Source organism: Mobula birostris, chromosome 1 (genome assembly GCF_030028105.1).
Source record: "Mobula birostris isolate sMobBir1 chromosome 1, sMobBir1.hap1, whole genome shotgun sequence".
NCBI lineage: Eukaryota > Metazoa > Chordata > Chondrichthyes > Myliobatiformes > Myliobatidae > Mobula > Mobula birostris.
The window spans coordinates 12374791-12398387 of NC_092370.1; the positions used below are offsets into that span (position 1 = coordinate 12374791).

At 44.3% G+C, this 23597-nt stretch overlaps 1 protein-coding gene across 4 annotated transcripts in view; it reads left to right on the forward strand.

Moving 5' to 3' along the window:
* The window catches only part of stac (SH3 and cysteine rich domain), a 180082-nt gene that overhangs the window by 68114 nt on the left and 88371 nt on the right, over positions 1 to 23597 (forward strand). For all 4 annotated transcript variants that reach the window (XM_072252510.1, XM_072252503.1, XM_072252527.1 and 1 more), the window contains exon 3: positions 3513 to 3613. In XM_072252510.1, the coding sequence (XP_072108611.1) occupies positions 3513 to 3613 (101 nt within the window). The remainder of the gene's footprint in view (positions 1 to 3512; positions 3614 to 23597) is intronic.

Consider the following 23597-nt stretch of genomic DNA (forward strand, 5'->3'; position numbering starts at 1 on the left):
TATATATATAGCTAGGGTGCCTAAGGCCTTTGCACTGTACTGTAGCAGTTTAATGTATTGCACTGTACTACTGCCAGAAAAACAAAAAATCATGACATATGTGAGTGATGATAAACCTGATTCTGATGTGGGTCTCTATTGTGGACTGAGAGTGGGAAGGGGGCAGAGAGAGGGGAATCATGGTTGGGAAAAGGGGAAAGGAGAGCAAATTGAGTGGGAAGCACCAGAGAGACATTGAATAAACTAGTTGTTTGGAATCAGGTAACCTTGGCTAGAATCTCTGGGCTGGGTGTGTCTGCAACTTCTCCACCCCTGCCCCTGGCACCCATCTGTCCCACACCCCTCCTGCGACGCTCCATCCTCACCGTTCCCAAAGTAGTTTGCTCCTGCCAGATTGACAAACTCGCTCTCCCATCCACGTTGACAAATACAGTACTGTGCAGGAGTCTTAGGCACCCGAGCTGTATATATGTACTTAAGACTTTTGCACTGCGCTTTGTTAACTGTCAAGTTCCTGCCTAGATTAAGCACAACAGAATCTGCAGGGGCTGGAAATCTTGAGAGCAATGCACACAAAATGGGGGAGGAACTCCACAAGTCAGGCAACATCTATCGAGGGGAATAGACTGTGGATGTCTCAGATTGAGCCTTTTCATCAGGACTGTCTATACTAGTCTCATTTGTGAGCAACCATTATTCTATTCTGCAGCCTGTTACGTCACGGCTGTTTAGGGCAGCAATGATGGTCCCTCATCTCTGATGGCATTCAGGGCTTCTTTCGTTGTGCTAGTAGCTCGGTTTTCACTACTGTCAGTCATGCAAGTCCCGGGTGCAGAGGGATTCTTCATTGCTGTTTCTGTAGCAGTTTTGATTCAGTCTTGAGCTGAACCCCCGGACATGGAGAACCAGTGGACCAATCTTAGTCTGGGCTCTACCCTTGAAGCACGCAATCCTCCATACCCTATGACAAGGTTGTGGTCATCTTGGAGCAGAGCCGTTATAATGTAGCTGAAATAGTATCATAACACTTGATCAGTTTTGAATCTCCAGTGAATATAGATGATTTACAGAACCCACAAGATTGTATTGCCCTCCATGAGAATGCTTGTTAGACTTAGATTCACTTGCTTATCACAGGTACATCAAAACATACAGTGAAAAGCATTGTTTATGTTGGATGCCAAGGATGCGATGGGGGCAGCCAGCAAGTACCGCTACATATTCCAGCACTGAAGTAACGTGCCCACAATATTATGTTGCTTGTGAATCGTGATGTGATGCAGGAACAAATGGGTTCATGGTTATGAGACACAGTTATAATGAGCAGGAGATGTGCTTTCATACAGACAGGTCAGGCTAGGTCAGACAAGTCAATGTCATGTTTATATGGGGCTGCTGAAAATGATGAAGGAAAGAACAATTTGTTAATGATTATTAAGGGAACAAGAATCTGTAGATTCTGATACCAGATTGGGGGAAGATAAGAGTTTTGGGGAAGTGAAACCTTGTATGTGCAAGATCATGAGGCTATGGAATGTGTTTTTATTATTGAAACAGCTATTGGAACATAGAAAATAGCACAGTGCAGGCTGTTCGGCCCTTGATGTTGTGCCAACATGTTAACCTACTCTAAGATTGGTCTAGCTCTTCACTATTACATAGCCCTCTACTTTTCTGTCATCCGTCTGCCTATCTAAGAGTTTCGTAAATGTCCCTAACGTACCTGCCTCTACCACCATCCTTGGCAGCAAGTTCCAGGCACCAACCACTTGGTGTTTAAAAAAAAACTATCTCTGACATCTCCTCTATACCTTTCTCCAATTACCTCTTTTTTAAGATTATGAAGACACACAGTCCCCTTTTATTGTCATATAGTAATGCATGCATTAAGAAATGATACATCATTTCCTCCGGTGTGATATCACGAAAACACAGGACAGACCAAGACTGAAAAAACTGACAAAACCACATAATTATATGTATAGTTACAAACAGTGTAACAATACCATAACTTGATGAAGAAGTCCATGAGCACAGTAAAGTTCAAAGTTTCTCAAATATCCCACATCTCACGCAGACAGGAGAAGGAAGAAAAACTCTCCCAGCCATGCCGACCACAATCCAACTCTGAGTCATCCGAAAACTTTGAGCTCTGATCAGCTCTCGAACACCGAGTACTGAGCGCCATCTCTGTCGGAGCGATTCGACCTCCTTCTCGGTCCCAAAAGCAGGCAAGGCCGGGGATTTTGAGGCCTACCCTCCGAAAGATTCCCGACCACACAGTAATGACAGCAGCGGACGGGCATTTCAGAAATTTCTCCAGATGTTCCTCTGTGCTTCCACGTCCATTCTCCATCAAATCAGAATTGTCCATGGCCCCTATTTAACAGATACGATATCATGTTTCACCGGAGGGCTGCGCACACGCAGGCGCGCTGCCATCTTCTCCTCCCGAAGAATATATATATCCATAAGATATATCCATTTAAATATATATACCCATAAGACCATAAGAGATGGGAGCAGAATTAGCCCATCAGATCTGCTCTTCCAGTCATGACTGTTGTCTCTCTCAACCCCATTCTCCTGTCTCCTTCTGCAACCTTTAATGCCCTTTTGAATTAAGAACCTGTCAACCTCCACTTTTATATTCCCAGTGGATTGGCCTGAACTGCCGCCTGCAGCAAAGGATTTCAGTGGTTCACCACCTTCTGGAAATTCCTCCTCATCTGTGTTTTAAAGGGTCTTCCTTGTAGCTGTGCTCTCTGGTCCTAGACTCTCCCATTATTGGGACATCCACTCCAGATCCACTGGATCTCATCATCATCATCATCATCATGTGCCATGTCATAATGACATAAGACCATAAGACATAGGAGTGGAATTAGGCCATTTGGCCCATTGAGTCTGCTCTGTCATTCGTTCATGGCTGATCCTTCTTTTTCATGGGCGATCATGGTCAAAGATCATTGTTCTTGGCAAATTTTTCTACATTGCTTTCTTCTGGACAGTGTCAACACTGTCCAGAGATTGTCTGCCTTCCACCAGTGGTTGCATAATCAGGACTTGTGATATGCACCAGCTGCTCCTATGACCATCCACCACCTCCTCTCATGGCTTCAGGTGCTACACCTTGCCCAAGAGTGACCTGCAGGCTAGCGGAGGGAAGGAGCGCCTTATACCTCCTTAGGTAGAGACACGTCTCCACTCAATTTAGGCCTTTCAAGGCCAATGACAAGGCAAGTTTAGTCTTCTCCTGAATTGTGCATTCATTTTAATTCTAGTAGAGGTTAAAAGTCGGTATTAATAGAACTGAAGAGATTATAAATCAAAATGTTTACTTATAGTGAAAAGTACACTTTATCTGTCTCCAGGAAATGTTAGTTGTTATATATTATCATTGGATTGAACATGAGGTTAATATCATTAATTAAATGTGCTCATCTTGTCTGGCTCATTGTGCTAACTTGAACTGAGACTGATACTGACTGTTGATACACGTCTATGCACAGGCACCAATGCTAAACTGGGTCTGCGCTGCAAGGCTTGTAAGATGAGCATCCACCACAAGTGCATCGACGGCGTGGAACAGCAGCGGTGCATGGGCAAACTGGTAAGCAGCACTGCGTGTCTATCGTACGGTTACCAAGTTCAAGACCGCGTTTGCTGTCATTTCATGTATACCGCTAAGTGAAACAACGTTCCTCCGGAACAAGGTGCACAACACCGTACCTACAGCTCACACACAACACGTAAAGTAATATTGCCACAAGGGTGCATTTACGACACATGCTAAATGGTAAACTGTGTAATGCTACTGGTGCTTCATATATGAGGAGACCCAGTTGGTGGCAGGGAGTTCAGAGGTCTCTCGGCCTGAGGAAGAAGCTGTTTCCCATCCGAACATTTCTTGTCCTGATACCACTGTATCTCCTGCCTGATGGTGGGGGGGGGGGGGGTCAAAAAGATTTGTTGGATGAATAGGATCATTGACTTAGGTCATGTGGACAATACAAACACCGATGTCGGGATGCTGTTCGTTGATTATAGCTCAGTGTTTAACACCATCATTCCCACAGTCCTGATCAATAAGCTGCAGAACCTGGTCCTCTGTATCTCCCCCTGCAATTGGATCCTTGACTTCTTAACTGGAAGACCAGGATCTGTGCGGATTAGTAATAATAGGTTGGAGGAGCAACACCTCATATACCGTCTGGGTAGTCTCCAGCCCCTTAGCATGAACATTGAAATCTTCAACTTCTGGTAATTCCCTCCCCCTCCCTTCCTCTATCCCAGTCTCACTCTGCCCCCTCCCCCAGCTGTCTATCACCTCCCTCATGGTTCCCCCTCCTTCTACTACCCATTGTGTTTTCCTCTATTCCTTCTTCACCTTTCCTGTCTATCACCTCCCTGCCTCCCCTCCCCCACCCCTTTATCTTTCCCCTTACTGGTTTTTCACCTGGAACCTACCAGCCTTCTCCTTCCCACCCTCCCCCCACCTTCTTTATAGGGCCCCTACCCCCTCTCTCTACAGTCCTGACGAAGGGTCTCAGCCTGAAACGTTGACTGATTGTTTCCACGGATGTTGCCCGACCTGCTGAGTTCCTCCAGTGTATTGTAAGTGTTGGTAATAATATCTCCTCCTCGTTGACAATGAACACTGGCGCACCTTAAGGGTGTGTGCTTAGCCCACTGCTCTACTCTCTCTATACCCATGACTGTGTGGCTAGGCATAGCTCAAACACCATCTATAAATTTGCTGACGATACAACCATTGTTGTTAGATAGAGGCAAGAGGGCACGCAGGAGCGAAATACACCAGCCAGTTGAGTGGTGTCACAGCAACACCTTACACTCAACGTCAGTAAGACCAAAGAGCTAATGTGGGTTTTAGAAAGGGGAGGACGAGGGAACACAAACCAATCCTCACAGAGGGACTAGAAGTGCAGGGAGTGAGCAGTTTCAAGTTCTGGGTGTCAAGATCTTTGAGGATCTAACCTGGTCCCAACATGTGGATGCATTTAGAAAGAAGGCAAGACAGCAGGTATATTATATCAGGAGTTTGAGGAGATTTGGTTTGTCACCTAAAAAACTTCAAAAACTTCAAAAAATCTCAAAAACTCCTACAGGTGTATCATGGAGAAAATTCTGACAGGCTGAATCACTGTCTGTATGGGGTAGGGGGCTACTGCACAGGATCGAAAGAAGCTACAGAAAGTTGTACAATTAGTCAGCTCCGTCTTGGGTACTAGCCTCTTTAGTAGCCAAGACATCTTCATGGAGCGGTGCCTCAGAAAGGCAGCGTCCATTTTTAAGGACCTCCATCACCCAAGTCATGCCCTCTTCTCATTGTTACTGTCAGGAAGGAGATACAGAAGCCTGAAGGCACACTCTCAGCAATTCAGGAACAGCTTCTTCCCCTCTGCCATCCGATTCCTAAATGGACATTGAACCCATGAACACTATCTCAGTTTTTTATTATTTCTGTTTTTCTTTAATTTAACAATTTAATATACACATATATTCTCACTTTAATGCAAATTTACATTTTTTTCTATATTATCATGTATTGCTTTGTACTGCTGCCGCTAAGTTAGCAAATTTCATGACATATGCTGGTGATATTAAACCTGATTCTGATTCTCAGGGTCCTGTATATGCAGTACTCCTGATAAATATCTCTGATGGGTGGAGGAGAGACCTCAGTGATTCTCTCAGCAGTCCTTGTAATCCTTTGTAGGAATTTGTGGTCAGACGCTTTGCAATTTCTGTGCCAAATGGCGAGGTGGTGGGTCAGGGCACTCTCGCTGGTGTTCCTGTAAACATTGGCTAGAACGGGGGGAGAGTGGGAAGCCTCACTCACCTCACTCGCCTAAATCTCCTGAGGAAGTGGAAACACTGCTGTGCTTCCTTGACCAAAGATGTGGTGTCGAGGGACCAGGTGAGATCATCTATTGTGTGCATGCCCAGAAACCTAGTGCTCCTAACTCTCTCCACGGAGGAGCTGTGTGTTTATGTGCAGTGGTCAGCCTGCACCTTCCTAAACTCCAGAACTGGCTCAATGCCACACCCAGAGATTAATCCTTGCAAAGCTGATTGTACTTTGCAGATTTTAAAATTTCAGAAGATGTTTCAATAATGAATTATCTTTAAAATAACATATTCTTGTTGAGCATAATGGTAAATATTTAAAAATAATGTGCCAGTAAAGTTCTTTGCTCTGGTAGGAAAAGAAAATTGTGTTGATGTATTATGGTGGCATGGTATATCGTGGTTAGCGTAGCACTAATACTGTGCCGGCGATCCAGTTTCAGTACCCCCCCTCCTGATCCCCGCTATTGTTGAGGAGTTTGTGTTTCTCCCTATCACCATGTGTGTTCCTCCGGGTGCCCCAGTTTCCAAAGCATTCCAAAGACGGATTTAAAGATGAAAGATTAGCTTTGTTTGTCACACGCACACACCAGAACATCGAAATACACGTGAAATGTGTCATTTGTATCAGTGACCAACAAAGTTTGAGGATGTGCCAGGGGCAGCCTGCAAGTTCAAATTCCAAGTTTATTACCATCTGACTTTAGATATATACAACCAATGTTCCTCCTGACCATGGTGCACTCACAAAACATATATCATACACAGCATATAAACCAAAATAATACCACAAATAAATATGTGATTGAAAATGCATGTGAAGTACACAACACAGGTGAGCAGGAAACAGCTTGATGTTCTTTGGTGGTGGCAGGGTATTCATTAGTCTCACAGCCTGAGGGACTCAGTCTGGCAGAACTAGTCCTGGTGATCCTGTACCTTCTTCCTGACGGTAGTGGGTCAGCAGATTGTGGGATGGGTGGTAGGGATCCTCAACAACGCTCTGGGCCCTTCGTCTGATGTCTTGCGGTCTGTCGCCTTGCAGCTTCTGTACCACACGATTATGCAGCCAGACGGGACACTTTCGATGGTGCTCCTGTAGAAAGTTGTTGGAATGGGGGTGGGGAACCTTGCACATCCCAATCTCCTGAAAAAGTGTAACCACTGCTGTGTCCTTTTGACTAATGTGGAGATGTTGTGGGTCCAGGTTATATCACCTGTTATGTTCACACCAAAGAAGTTTGTGCTCTTCACGGCATTGATGTGCAATACAGAGTAGTCATCTTGCACCTTTCTGAATTCCACAATCATCCCTTTTGTTTTGTCCATGTTGAGACTCAGGTTGTTGTTCTCGCACCTTTTGACAAGCCTCTCTACCTCCTCTCTGTACGTCGACTCACCGTGGTTGCTGATGAGACCAACAACTGTGGTATCATCAGCGAACTTGATGATGCGGTTTGAGCTGGATCTGGCATGTCGGTCGTGAGTGTGAACAGTCGTGGGCTGAGCACACAGTGCTGGCGGCACCTGCCCTCAGCGTGATGGAGCTTGAGATGTTGCGGCCAACCTGGGCTGACTGGAGTCTTTCCATTAAGAGGTCCAAGATCCAGTAACAAAGGGAGGGTGTTAAGTCCCGACAAGGACAGTTTACCCACCAGCCTCTGAGGAATAATCGTGTTAAACCATGTTTCTAGTGCCAACATAGCATGCCCACAATGTACTAACCCTAACTCTAACCCATACATCCTTGGAATGTGGGAGGAAACCCATGTGGTTACGGGAAGAATGTTCAAATTCCTTACAGACAGAGCGGGAATCGAACCCCAATCAGTGATCACGCAAATGCTACATTACTGTGCTGCCTGTTAGCAAGTTAGTAGGTTAATTGGCACATGGGTGTAACATGGGAGCACGTTAGGCTGGAAGGGATGTATCTCTAAATAAAAATAAATAAATAGAAAGTGATTATTGTGGCAATAGTTTAAAAGAATCAGAAGAAGGTGTTGATGTGGTGGGATTTCTCAGGTTGCTGTTGGATGGATTTAAAGAATTATGCAAATATCTTCTGATTGCGTTGAATGAAACTGGTGCATTTTACGGATATACAGTAGTAGAGCACCCAGAATCACAATCAGGCTTATTATCACTGATACATGTTGTGATATTATTTATTTTGCAGCAGCAGTACAGTACAGAATCAGAATCAGGTTTAATATCACCGGCATATGTCGTGAAATTTGTTAACTTTGGGGCAGCAGCACAATGCAGTACGTGATAAATATAGAAAAACCTGAATTACAGTAAATATATACGTATGTGCGTGTGTGTGTGTGTGTGTATATATATATATATATATATACACATACACACCACACACAGACACACACACAGAGATATATATAACTATTTAACTATTGAATATATATATATATATGTATATTCAATAGTTAAAATAAGCAGTGCAAAAACAGAAATTAAAAAAAAGAGTGAGGTAGTTTTGAGGGGTTCAATGTCCATTTAGAAATCGGAAGGTAGAGGGGAAGAAGCTGTTCCTGAATCGCTGAGTGTGTGCCTTCAAGTTCATGTACCTCCTTCCTGACAGTAACAATGAGAAGAGGGCATGTCCTGGGTAGTGGGGGTCATTAATGTTGAATGCCTGAGGTACTGCGTCTCGAAGATGTCTTAGATATTTTATATATATACATACATGCAGGTACAGCAGGCAGTGAAGAAAGCTAATGGCATGTTGGCCTTCATAATAAGGGGAGCTGAGTTGAGTATAGGAGCAAAGAGGTCCTTCTGCAGCTGTACAGGGCCCTGGTGAGACCACACCTGGAGTATTGTGTACAGTTTTGGTCTCCAAATTTGAGGAAGGACATTCTAGCTATTGAGGGAGTACAGCGTAGGTTCACGAGGTTAATTCCTGGGATGGCAGGACTGTCATATGTTGAAAGATTGGAGCGACTGGGCTTGTATACACTGGAATTTAGAAGGATGAGAGGGGATCTGATTGAAACATATAAGATTATTAAGGGATTGGACACGCTAGAGGCAGGAAACATGTTCCTTGAAGCTGTTGACCTATTGGTGAGAATCGGTGCATGTTCTCACAACTTCCCTTTCCTGAAGTTTACAATCGATTCCTTGGTCTTACTGACGTTGAGTGCAAGATTCTTGTTGTGACACCATTCCACCAGCTGGGCCGTCTCACTCCTGTCTGCCTTCTTGTCGCCAGCCAGCCCAAGGAGGCCCTTCAGCCCATCACACCCATGCTGACTCATGTAGCTGTCTACATTAATCCCTTTTGCCTGTATTAGTTCCAGAACCTGCTATGCCTTGATGTTTTAAATGCCTTCCCCAGTTGTTCCATAAATTTCACCAGAGTTTGTCTCCACTGCCTCCTCAGGAAGTGCCTTCCAGATTTCCTGTATGGGAAAAATATTGTCTTCAGATCCCCTTTGACCTCCTACGTCTCTCCTGTACCCAACCCTCTAGTCAAAGACACTCTACCTTTGGAAAAAAAAATCTCACTGTGTATCCTCATGACATGATATACCTCCATCATGCAATAGGACATAGACCAGTACATTACAGTACAGTACAGCACCATACAGTTTGGGTCCTTTGGTCCATGATGTTGTGCCAACCTTGTAACCTACTCTGAGTTCAATCTAACTCTCCCCTCCCACATAGCCCTCCTTTTGCCTATCATCCGTGTGCCTGGCTAAGAGTTTTTTAAATGCCCATAATATATGGATGTAATGACCTTTTAACCTGCCGTAAGATCATCCCTCAGCCTTCTTCACTCCCGGGGAAACAAAAACTGAACTCTCCTTGGAACTGAAATGCTCCAAGTTCAAGCACTATCCCGGCGAACCTGTCCGACATGATCACGTCTTTCCGACAGTGTGATGCTCAGAAATGCACGTACTACCTCAGGTGTGGCCCACATCAATGCTTTACGAAGCTGCAACATGGCGTCTCAGTTCCCGTTTGCTCTGCCATGTCTAATGAAGACAAGTGACCCTTGTACCCTTTTCACCACCTTTGCTGCCTTTATTCAGGGATTTTTGAATCATAGAACACTGCAACAAAGAAACAGGCCCTTCGGCCCATCTAGTCTGTCCCAAACTGTTTTTCTACCTACTCCCTTTAACCTGCACCGGGACTATAGCCCTCCATACTCCTCCCATCCATGTACTTGTCCAAACTTCTCTTAAATGCTACAAGTGAACCTGCACCCACCACTTCAGCTTATGGATCCGGTGGTCCCTCTGATCATCAGCCATACCATTTACTATGTGTTCCCTTCCTGACCTGCTGAGTTCCTCAAGCACCCTGTGTTTTCCTTCATTAGCTCCGTCTGCACAGTTCTGCTAGTAAGAATAAGTTCACAAATGTGAGTCTCAGCTGATCTAGGAGCCTGTTAGTTGCAGGCCATGGCCTCAGTTTAGCGTGGAGATGAGTAAATTTCACAGAGCAATGAGCTGAGCGCCGGCCCAACCCTCATTTCTGGCCCACCACCTTGATCTTTTCAATCTGTCCCGTAGCTTAAATCGGCTAGAATTAAAAAATAAACATTTTATTTTATGTTCTTCTTAGGATAGGGGTACGGCCATCAAAGTTAGGAGACTAAGCCATAGATAGAGACATAAAAGACTATAGTACAGAAACAGACCCTTCAGCCCATCTAGTTCATGCCAAACTGTTGTTCTGCCATCGACCAGCACCTGGACCATAGTCCTCCTTTCATCTCCCATCCATGCACTTATCCAAATTTCTCTTAAAAGTTACAATCAACCCTACATCTGCCACTTCTGGTTTATGGATTCTATGGTCCCTTTGCTCATCAGCACTCATTAAGGTCCCACCGTTTAAATTGTGTACGTTCCTTCTTTGCCCACTAATGTATCATCCCACTAACTGCACCCACGTTTCCTTCTGATCTATATCATCCTTTGGACAACCCCCTCCCAACACTCCTAAATATTGTGTCATATTCAAATTTACAAATCATATCTGTTACATCCTTAGCGCAAGGGGTTTAGATGGGATGGAGTTTGTTAGGTGTGTTCAGGAAGGTTTCCTGACGCAATATGTAGCTAAGCTGAACTTGATGTGGTATTGGGAAATGAACCTGGTCAGGTGTCAGATCTCTCGGTGGGAGAGCATTTTGGAGGTAGTGACCACAACTCTATCTCCTTCACCATCGCGCTGGACAGGGGTAGGAGCAGACAATTGGGGAAAACATTTAATTGGGGTAGGGGGAAATATGATGCTATTAGGCAGGAACTTGGGAGCATAAATTGGGAGCAGATGTTCTCAGGGAAATACACAGCAGAAATGTTACAAATGTTCAGGGAACATTTGCATGGCGTTCTGCATAGGTATCTTCCATTGAGGCAGGGAAAGAATCATAAGGTTAAAGAACCATGTGTACAAAGTATGTAGGAAATCTAGTTAAGAAGAAAAGAAAAGCTTACAAAAGATTTAAGAAACTAGGTACTGTTAGAGCTCTAGAAAATTACAAGGCTGCTGGGAAGGAGCTTAAGAATGGAATTAGAAGAGCCAGAAGGGGCCATGAGAAGGCCTTGGTGAGAAGGATTAAGGAAAACCCCAAGGAATTCTACAAGTACGTGAGGAGCAAGAGGATAAGACGTGTGAGAATAGGACGAATCAGGTGCGATAGGGGAAACATGTGCATGGAGTCGGAGGAGATAGTGAAGGTACTTAATGCTTCAGTATTCACCGTGGAAAAAGACTTTGGCAATTGTGGGATGACTTACAATGGACTGAAATGCTTGAGCATACAGACATTAAGAAAGAGGATGTGCTGGAGCTTTTAAAAAGCATTAAGTTAGATAAGTCACCGGGACTGGATGAGATGTACCCCAGACTACCGTGGAGAGGAGATTACTGAGCCTCTTGTGATGATCTTTCCATCAGCAATAGGGATGAGAGAAGTACTGGAGGATTAGAAAGTTGCAAATGTTGTTCCCCTGTTCAAGAAAGGGAGTAGAGATAACCCAGGAAATTATAGACCAGTGAGTCTGACTTCAGTGGTGGGCAAGTTGTTGGAGAAGATCCTGAGAGGCAGGATTTATGAGCATTTGGAGAGACATAATCTGATTAGGGATAGTCAACATGGCTTTGTCAAGGGCAGGTCATGCCTTATGAACCTGATGAATTCTTTGCAGATGTAACGAAACGCATTGATGAAGGTAGAGCACTGGATGTAGTGTATGTGGATTTCAGTAAGGCATTTTATAAGGTTCCCCATGCAAGACTCCTTCAGAAAGTAAGGAGGCATGGAATCTAAGGAGACCTTGCTTTGTGGATCCAGAACTAGCTTGCCAACAGAAGACAAAAGGGGCCTGTAAATGGTTCGTATTCTGGATGGAGGTCGGTGTCCAGTGGTGTTCCACAGGGATCTGTTCTGGGACCCCTCCTCTTTGTGATTTTTATAAATGATCTGGTTGAAGAAGTAGAAGGGTGGATTTGTAAGTTTGCTGATGACATAAAGGTTGGTGGTATTGTGGATAGTGTGGAAGGTTGTCATTTGTTACAGCGGGACATCAATAGGATGTAGAATTGGGCTGAGAAGTGGCAGATGGACTTCAACCTGGATAAGTGTGAACTGGTTCATTTTGGTAGGTCCAATTTGAAGACAGAATGTAATGGTAAGACTCTTGGCAATCTGGAAGATCTGAGAGATTTCGGGTTCCGTGTCGATAGGACGCTCAAAGCTGCTGCACAGGTTGACAGTGTTGTTAAGAAGGCATATGGTGTGTTGGCATTCATCAACTATGGACTGAGTTCAAGAGCCGAGAGGTAATGTTACAGCTGTATAAGACCTTGGTAGACCCCACTTGGAGTGTTCAATTCTGGTCACCTCACTACAGGAAGGATGTGGAAGCCATAGACAGGGTGCAGAGGAGATTTACAAGGATGTTGCCTGGATTGGAGAGTGTGCCTTATGAGAATAGGTTGAGTGAACTTGGCCTTTTCTCCTTGGAGCAACGGAGGATGAGAGGTGGCCTGATATAGGTATATAAGATGATGAGGGGCATTGATCATGTGGATAGTCAGAGGCTTTTTCCCAGTGCTGAAATGGCTAACACAAGGAAGCATAGTTTTAAGGTGCTTGAAAGTAGGTACAGAGAGGATGTCAGGGGTAAGTTTTTCACACAGAGAGTTGTGGGTGTGTGGAATGGGCTGCCGATGGTGGTGGTGGAAGCGGATATAATAGGGTCTTTTAACAGACTCTTAGATAGATACATGGAGCTTAGAAAAATAGAGAGCTATGCTCTAGGGAAATTCTAGGCAGTTTCTGGAATAGGTTACATGGTCGGCACAACATTGTGGGCCAAATGGCCTGTAATGTGCGTAGATTTCTATGTTCTACGTTTGTATCCAATGTACACTCAGTGACCACTTTATTAGGTACACCTGTACACCTGTACACCTGTTCTTTAATGCAAGTATCTAATCAGCCAATCATATGGCAGCAGCTCAGTGTATAAAAGCATGCTGACATGATCAAGAGGTTTAGTTGTTCAGACCAAACAGCAGAATGGGAAAAAAATGTGATCTAAGTGAGAACGGATCTAGTGCTGTCCCAGCATATATGATGAATAAACTCTTCTCGGTCTTCCAGCCAGGTACAGGTATCAATGTTAACCAATGACAAACTCTGCCATCTACCCGGAGAAATCAGTGGTAGCAGAACATTGCATTCACAACGGCCATAGGATTGCTCGAAAGCACAAAACTACTGTGCCGTGCCAATGGTTTTTGGGACCAGCTAGTGAAGAAAGCCATTGAAATAAAACTAGAGGAAAATATTTTTAAGAAAGACAAAGGTCTTGCTCTAAGTAAGAACTGGAATTTGATTGTAAACAAGGTGGGACAGTGGAATCCTGATTGGATGAGGACTAACCAATCAGGAGGGATGGATGATGAGGGTATAAATACCACCAGACTAGGCATGCCCAGGCATCATATCTGATGAAGATGGCAGAGCTTGTCATTGAAATGTCAGTTAAAATCAATACTTGTGCCCGGCTGGAAGCCAATGAAGAGCTTATTCGTGATCTAATTGACTTTGACTGTGGAATGATTGTGGTGCCAGACGGAGTGGTTTGAATTTCTCAGAAACTGCTGATCTCCTGGGATTTACATGCAGTCTCTAGAAGTTACAGAGAATGGTGTGAAATCGCCTTGTTAATGGGAAAGGTCGGAGGAGAATGGCCAGACTGGTTCAAGTTGACAGGAAGAGGACAGTTAACTCAAATAACCATGCATTACAACAGCGGTGTGCAGAGGAACATCTCAATGCACAACACATGAAGTGGATGGGAAAGAGCAGCAGAAGATCATGAACACACACTCAGAGGCTACTTTATTAGGTACAGGAGGTATCCAGTAAACTGGCCAGGGAGGGTCGATCAAATCAAGGGTCCCAGCACTGACTAGCATACAACAGGACACGGACCTACAATCAGATAAAGCAACATTTCAACACCTCTGTCTACCTACCGTGGGATCCACTTTAGCAGTTTGCTCACGATCCCATGGACTCTAGCCTTTTGGATTTGACTACCTTGTGGGACGCTGTCAAAGGTCACATTAATGTCCGCGTAGACAATATCTGACATTCTACTCTCGGTAATAATGCTTAGTCATCTCGTAACATCAATCTGTGAGACAAGATTTCCCATGAGCAAATCCATGCTGACAATCCCTAATCAATCTTTCCAAGGGTTTGTCTTTTTTTATTTAGAAATACATTACAGTAACAAGCCCTTCTGGTTCAACAAACCCGCAATGCACTTTGGACAAATAAATCTGAATCTTAAAAATTGAAGCTTTGCTTTATTAATCACATGTACATTGAAACATACAGTTGTATACGTCATTTGCATCAAACAACTCAAAGAGAATTGTGCTGGGGGCAGCCCACAAGTGCCACCATTTTCCAGACCCAACATAGCATGCCCACAATTTGCTCATCCTAGTGGTGTGTATTTGGAATGTGGAGGAAACTGGGGCACCCAGAGGAAACCCACGTGGTCATGGGGAGACAGCAGCAAGAATCGAACCCTGATTGGCGATTGCTGGTGCAGTAAACATTACACTACTGCACCACCCCCTGAATCTGTGTCTGAATTACGTCCATGTGACCAACTCATCAACTAACCCTAAAAAAAACTTACCTCTGGCATCCCCCTACACTTTCCTCTAATCACCTTAAAATTATGCTCCCCTTGTATTAGCCATTTCCACCCTGGGAACGTTACTTGGCTCACTACCTGATCTGTGCCTCTTACTGTCTTACACATCTTTATATAAGCTCTACTTGGTTTATACTTACGACTATACTTACGCAAGGGAGATGGGGCTGAGTACAGGGCTACGGCAGGAAACTTTGTCACATGGTGTGAGCAGAATTATCTGCAGCTTAATGTGAAAAAGACTAAGGAGCTGGTGGTAGACCTGAGGAGAGCTAAGGTACCGGCGACCCCTGTTTCCATCCAGGGGGTCAGTGTGGACATGGTGGAGGATTACAAATACCTGGGGATACGAATTGACAATAAACTGGACTGGTCAAAGAACACTGAGGCTGTCTACAAGGGACAGAGCCATCTCTATTTCCTGAGGAGACTGAGGTCCTTTAACATCTGTTGGACGAAGCTGAGGATGTTCTACGAGTCTGTAGTGGCCAGTGCGATCATGTTTGCTGTGTGTGCTGGGGTAGCAGGCTGAGGGTAGTAGACACCAACAGAATCAACAAACTCATTCGTAAGGCCAGTAATGTTGTGGGGATGGAGCTGGACTCTCTGACGGTAGTGTCTGAAAAGAGGATGCTGTCTAAGTTGCATGCCATCTTGGACAATGTCTCCCATCCATTACATAATGTACTGGTTGGGCACAGGAGTACATTCAGCCAGAGACTCATTCCACCGAGATGCAACACAGAGCGTCATAGGAAGTCATTCCTGCCTGTGGCCATCAAGCTTTACAACTCCTCCCTTGGAGGGTCAGACACCCTGAGCCAATAGGCTGGTCCTGGACATATTTCCTGGCATAATATACATATTATCATTTAACTATTTATGGTTTTATTACTATTTAATTATTTATGGTGCAACTGTAATGAAAACCAATTTCCCCCAAGATCAATAAAGTACGACTATGACTATGACTATGACTATGTGGCTAAGCACAGCTCCAGTGCCATTTTCAAGTTTCCTGACGACACCACTGTCACCGGCCGAATCAAAGGTGGTGATGAACCAGCATACAGGAGGAAGATTAGAAATCTGGCTGAGTGGTGCCACAACAACAACCTCTTACTCAATGCCAGCAAGACCAAAGAGATGATTATTGATTTCAGGAGGAGGAAACCAGAAGTCCATGAGCCAGTCCTCATTGGAGGATCAGAGGCAGAGAGGGTCAGCAACTTTAAATTCCTCTGCGTTATCATTTTAGAGGACTTGTCCTGGGCCCAGCATGTTAGTGCAATTATTGATTTTGCAAAGATACGGTATGACAACTAAAACTTTGACAAACGTCTATAGATGCGAGGTGAAGAGTATATTAAATAGCTGCATTACAGCCTGGTATGGAAACACCAATGCCCATGGAAGGAAAATCTTACAAAAAGTAGTAGATATGGTCCACACCATCACGGGTAAAGCCTTCCCCACCTCTGAGCACATCTACATGGAACATTGTCGGAGGAAAGCAGCATCCATCATCAAGGACCCCCACCACCCAGGTCATGCTTTCTTCTCGCTGCTGCCATCAGGAAGAAGGTACCGGAACTTCAGGACTCACAGCACGAGGTTCAGGAACAGTTATTACCCCTCAACCATCAGGCTCTTGAAACAAAAGGGATAACTTCACTCAACTTCATGTGCCCCATCATTGAAATGTTCCCACAACCATTGAACTGACTTTCAAGGACTCTTCATCTCATTCTCAATATTTATTGTTCATTTATTATTTTTTTTTGTATTTGCAGTTTGTTGTCTGTTGCACACTAGTTGAACTCCCAAGTTGGTGTTGTCTTTTGTTGATTCTATTATGTTAATTATCCTATTATGGATTTATTGAGTATGCCCACAGGAAAATTAATCTCAGGGTTGTATATGGTGACATATATGTACTTAAATAATAACTTTGAACTTTGAAGTCACATCTCATCCTCCTTTACTCCAAAGATGAGTCCCAGCTCACTCAACGTATCCTCTTAAGACATGCACTCCAATCAAAGAGGCATTCTGAAAAAATGTCCTCTGTATCCTCCCTAAAACTTCCACATCCTTCCTAACATAACAACACAACCCCACCATAGACTGCCGCAAGCCTGGCTGTATGAGGAGGAGGGCTGGGCATGGGGACTAGCAACCCTTTCCGGTAAGAGAAAAACCAACAGAAGCTCCAAAGACCTCATCCCCGGGAGAGGAAAGATCTTCACCTAGAAGACGCTTGAAGTCATGTGGTGAAATGGAAGCTATAGGACCAGTCAACCTTTGACCCACAATTGAGGACTCTGGAGAGCTGCTGTCAATGGCCTGTGTCCCAGGGCTTAAGAAGAAGATCAGATCACAGTACTCCAGTGGTGGTCGACTAACTGGGGTTTTATAAAGCTGGAACAATACTTTGTGGCTCTGAGTCAGAACTAGCTGGAGATTACTGATATTGTTAGATATCCACATTTTTATTCCAGCTTGCACACCTAAGCAAGATAATTAGAGTTTTTACTGATTATCTAATTAAAGCCATTTCAACTTAATTGAAAATCAGTTAATTAACTTTTACTTGAGAGCTTGGTGCATTGTCTGGTATGACAATGGGAACTGATTTTATTTTAAAAGCTACTTAATTAAAATATTCACCCCATCCAGATTTTATTATGAAGACATAACATCATAGACTGAAGGGCCTGTACTGTGCTGTACTGTTCTATGTTCTATGAGAGCATGTTTATTAGGATGGGATTATCATTAATCTGCAACAAGTTCTGCCTTAGGGCCATGGAATAACGTTTCAGCTTCATGAAACCCTGGTTAGACCACACTTGGAGTACTATGTTCAATTCTTCTTCTTAAGCTTCTTTTGTTTCTGTTGCTGTTTGCGCAATTCATTTTTTTTTTGGCGCATGGGGAGGGGGTTGGTGCCTTTCCTTGTTTATTTGTTTTGTGGCTGCCAGTGGGGAAGACAAATCTCAGGGTTGTGTACTACATACAAGCTTTGATAATAAGTGCACATTGGATCATAGAATCTTTGAGCTAGGGCTTTTCCCTCTGGAGGATGAGAAGTGACTTGATAGAGGTGTACAATATGATAAGAGGCTCAGAGCAAATGGATAGCCAGGGACTGTTTCCCAGGGTGGAAATGGCTAATTTGAGGGGGCATAATTTTAAAGTGATCAGAGGGAAGTTTGGGGGGGATGTCTGAGGTAAGTTCTTCACACAGAGAGTGGTAGGTGCATGGAGCACTCTGCCAGGGGTGGTGGCACAGGCAGTTATATTAGGGGTATTTAAGAAACTCTTAGATAGACATTGATGTTTGAAAAATGGAGGGCTATGTAGGAGGGGAGAGTTCAATTGACCTCAGGTTAAAAGTTTGGTACAACATTTTGGGCTGAAGGGCTTGTACTGTGTTTCTGTTCTATGCTTCAAGTCCTATTCAGGGGCCTGAAATTGGAGCACCACATTTGGTCTCTATGCTCTTTCATGTCATTGAGATACAGCGGAGAAAGAGTCTCTTTAGCTCTTCAAGTCAACGCTCTCAATCAACCATCCATTTACAGTTTGTTCGTTCATTATGTGCTGTGAAAGGATGTGCTGACATTGGAGAGGGTTCAAAGGAGGTTCATGAAAAGGATTCCGCGATTCAAAGGCTTGTCACATGGAGAGTGTTTGATGGCTCTGGGCTTGTACTCAGTGGAATTCAGAAGAATGAGAGGTGACCTCATTGAATGTTGAAAGGCCTCAGTAGAGTGGATGTGGAGAGGATGTTTCCTATGCTGGGGGAGTCTAAGACCAGAGAACACAGTCTCAGAATAGAGGGATGTCCTTTTAGAACGGAGATGAGGAGGAATTCCTTTAGCCAGAGAGTTGTGAATCTGTAGAAATCATTGCCACAGGTGGCTGTGGAGGCCAAGTCATTGGGTATATTTAAGACAGAGATTGATAGATTCTTGAGTAGTCAGGGAATGAAGGGATACAGGGAGAAGACAGGAGACTGGTGCTGAGAGGGAAAATGGATCAGCCATGATGAAATGGCAGAGCAGACTCGATGGGCCAAATAGCCTTATGCTGCTCCTATATCTTAAGATCATATTACAGTGTGATATTATGGTGCCTTCTGGGCGGTGTCTTTTACAAGGCGGGTGATCCCAGCCATTATTGATATTCTTCAGAGATTATCTGCCTGGCGTCAGTGGTTGCATAACCAGGGCTTGTGATATGCACCATCTGCTCAGATGACCATCCACCACCTGCTCCCATGGCTTCACATGACCCTGAACGGGGGGCCAAGCAGGTGCTACACCTTGCCCGTGGTGACCTACCGGCTAGCGGAGGGGATGAGCACTTTACATCTCCTTTGGTAGAGACGTATCTCCAACCCGCTACCCACTATTTACAGTAATCCTACACATTAATACCATTTTTTCTTCTCCCCACATTCTCATCAAGGCTGGTGTTGTGGATAGCATGGAAGACTGGAAAGGATCCAGCAGGATATAGGTCAGTTTTAAATATGGGCAGGGAAATGGCAGATGAAGTTTAACCCTGACAAATGTGAAGTGTTGCATCTTGGTAGGTCAAATGCAAAGACACAATACACTGTGAAGGGCAAGTTCCTTAACAGTGTTGCTGAGCAGAGGGATCCTGGGGTCCAAGATCATAGCTCTCTGAAAGTGGCCACAGAGGTTGATGGGGTGGTTAATGCAGTGTATGGCATGCTTGCCTTTATTAATCGAGGCATTGAGTTCAAAAGTCAGGAAGTTATGTTGCAGCTTTATAAAACTCTAATTTGGCTGCTTCTGGAGTTCTACATACAGTTCTAGTCACCCTGTTATAGGAAGGGTGCAGAAAAGGTTTATCAGGATGCTACCTGGATTAGAGGGCATGTGATATAACGAGAGGTTGGACAAACTTGGGTTGTTTTCTCCCCAGTGGCAGAGGCTGAGGGGAGATCGGACAGAGTTTTATAAGATTATGGGAGGCATGGATAGTGTAGACAGAGTGTATCTTTTTCCCCAGGGTTAAAATATCTAATACCAGAGGGCGTTCACTTAAGATGGGGGGGGTGGTGTGGGTCATTGCAAAGGAGAAGTGAGGGTCAAGTTTTTATTCAGAGAGCGTTTGGTGCCTGGAATGTGCTGCCTGGGGTGGTTGTAGAGTCAGGAAACTGTGCCCCCATATATTAGCAATTTCCGCCTCTGGGGTGATGGTAGACGTGGCTATAAGGGGGCATAATTTTAAGGTGATTAGAGGGAAGTTTAGGGGGGATGTCTGAGGTAAGTTCTGGTGGGTGCATGGATGGTGGTAGAGAAGTTTACACGTGTACATGAATGTGAGGAAAATGGAAAGATAAGGTCATTGTGTGGGAAGAGGAGATGAGTCTACCTCACGTACTCCTTTGGGATCCTGAGGGAAACATGCACATCCACAGGAGGGATCACCAACCCCACAAAGTGCTGGAGGTCAGTACTGACTCTGACTCCCTGGCACCGCGAGGCTGTAACTCTAGTAAACCAACAGGACAGGAAGAATTGTTCCTGGTTCTTCATCTGAGACCCTTAAATTTATGGGATTAAATTCAACTCGAGATGAAATTACGTTTGTCTCAGAGGCTTCCAGTGGTCAACAAGGCTTCTGGACCCCTTCCATGTGAAAAGCAGCACATTTTAGCAGATGGTAAGTTCACCTGAACCATAAGACATAGGTGTCAAATTAGGCTATTTGGCCCATTGAATCTGCTCTGCCAATAAATCTGCTGGTTTATTGTCCCCTCAACCCCATTCTCCTGCCTTCTCCCTGCAACCTTGACACCCATACTAATCAAGAATTTATCAACCTCTGCTTTAAATGTATTTAATGACTTGGTCTCCACAGTCGTTTGTGGCAATGAATTCCACAGACTCACCACCTCTGGCTAAAGAAATTCCTCCTCACCTCTGTTCTTGAGGCTGTGTCCTCTGGTCCTAGCCTCCCCCACTGTAGGAAACACCCTCTCCTTGTTTGCCCTATGTAGGTCTTTCAATATTCGATAGGAACCATGTTGAAACAAATGAATTGATACCGTTTGGAAATAGGAGGAAGGAGTGGTGGGGTGGAAAGGGACTGAGAGAAGGGTGAAGAATTTTAACTGATCCGTATCTTTCATTCAACACCCAGGTGAGATTGGATTGCGTGAGAATTGCACAGACATTGCAGTGTTTCCTTTCACTGACATTTGGAAATTGATCATTAAATTTTTAATCAAAGTAGCAAAAGTGAAGTTTTGTCAGTTAATGGCAGCTGATAAATATTCATTGAAATAAGATGCCAAATTACTGCACTGCATCTCAGTGGGCTGAAATACAAAACCTTCTGATAACTTAATAAATGTTTTAGTGCTTATTAATGAGCCATTAGGCTTCAGCATGCATTGTAGATGTCTGAATTAAGGAAATAAATATCCTTAATGGTCATTTCTATGCCACATATTAAAGCTGTTTACAAACATACAAAAACTCTGCCCTTACGTGACTATTGGAGTAGCAAATTTGTGGATGACACCACAATTGGGGGCATAGTGGACATCAAGGAATGTTATCAGAGCTTGCAGTTGGATCTGGACCAAGAGGAAAAGTGGTAGATGGGATTTAATGCAGGCGCATGTGAGGTGTTGCACTTTGGGAGGACAAACCAGGGCAGGACTTAGACGGTAAGTGGTAGGGCACTGATGAATGCACAGAGGGATCTGTGAATGCAGATCCATAATTCCTTGTAAGTGTTGTCACAGGAGGACAGGGTTGTAAAGGACTTCTGGCACATTGACCTTCATAAATCAAAGTATTGAGTACAGGAGTTGGGATGTTATTTTGAAGTTGTCTAAGACGTTGGTGAGTGAGGCAAAATTTTTCTTTCAGGGAGCAGAGCCACAAGATCCCTCTGCTCATCAACACTTGTAAGGATCTTCTCATTAACAGTGTACTGTCTTTACATTTGATCTAACAAGCTACAACATTTCATATTTGGCCAGGTTAAGCTCTATCTGCTATTTCTTTGCCCATATCTACAACTGATTTATATCCCATTCTATCTGTACCAGTTATCTATGTAATCCACAACACTATCAATCTTCATATCATCTGCAAACTCACCCAATTACATTTTCAAACGCAAACACGAAGAAATTTGCAGATGCTGGAATTTCAAGCAACACACATAAAAATTGCTGGTGAACGCAGCAGGCCAGGCAGCATCTCTAGGAAGAGGTACAGTCGACGTTTCAGGCTGACACCCTTCGTTAGGACTAACTGAAAGAAGAGATAGTAAGAGATTTGAACATCCTCTGGGATTCCCCCCAACCCCCTTTCGTTCTCCCTAGGCCTCCTGTCCCATGATCCTCTCATATCCCTTTTTCCAATCAACTGTCCAGCTCTTGGCTCCATCCCTCCCCCTCCTGTCTTCTCCTACCATTTCGGATCTCCCCCTCCCCCTCCCACTTTCAAATCTCTTACTAGCTCTTCTTTCAGTTAGTCCTGACGAAGGGTCTCGGCCCGAAACGTCAACTGTACCTCTTCCTAGAGATGCTGCCTGGCCTGCTGTGTTCACCAGCAACTTTTATGTGTGTTGCATTTACATTTTCATCCATTTATATACATCACAAACGGCAGAGGTCCCAGCTCGTATCCCTGTGGAACACCGCTAATCACAGATCGCCATCTAGCGCGAGTCCCTTCAACCCCCACCCTTTGCCCACCCATGGGCAAGCCAGTTCTGAGTCCAAACGGGCAATTCACCATGCATCTTCATCTTCTGGATGAGCCTCCCATGAGGGACCTTGTTAAACACCTGACTAAAATTCATGTAGACTATATCCACAGCTTTACCTTCATCAATCACACTTGTCACCTCATCAAAAAACTCAAAACTTGCACAGAGCCAGGCTGGCTCTCCCTAATTAGACCATGGTTTTCCAAATACATGTAAACCCTCTCCCTAAGAAGTCAATCCAGGAACTTCCCTACCACAGACACCAGGCTCACTGATCTATACTTTCCAGGATTATCCCTGGTTCCCTTCTTGAATAATGAAACAACATTAGCTACTTGCCAGGCTTCTGGGATCTTGCCTGTGGCTGGAGAGGATGCGAAAATATTGATCAAGGTCCAAGCAATCTTTTCTCTTGCTTTTCTCAATAACTTGGGGTATATCCCATCAGGCCCTGGGAACTTATCCACCTTAATGCTCTTTAAGAGATCCAACACTATCTTCTCCTTTTCTACACAATGCCCTTGCATTTTAATATACTTGACACTGATCTCCCAATCTTCCATGTCCTTCTGCTTGGTAAATAGCGATGTAAAGTACTCATTAAGGATCTCACCCACGTCCCCTGCATCCCCTTATCCTTGTGTGGTCCTACTCTCTACCTCGTTATCCTTTTGCTCTTGATGTATGTCTAGAATGCCGTAAGATTCCCTTTAATCCTACTTG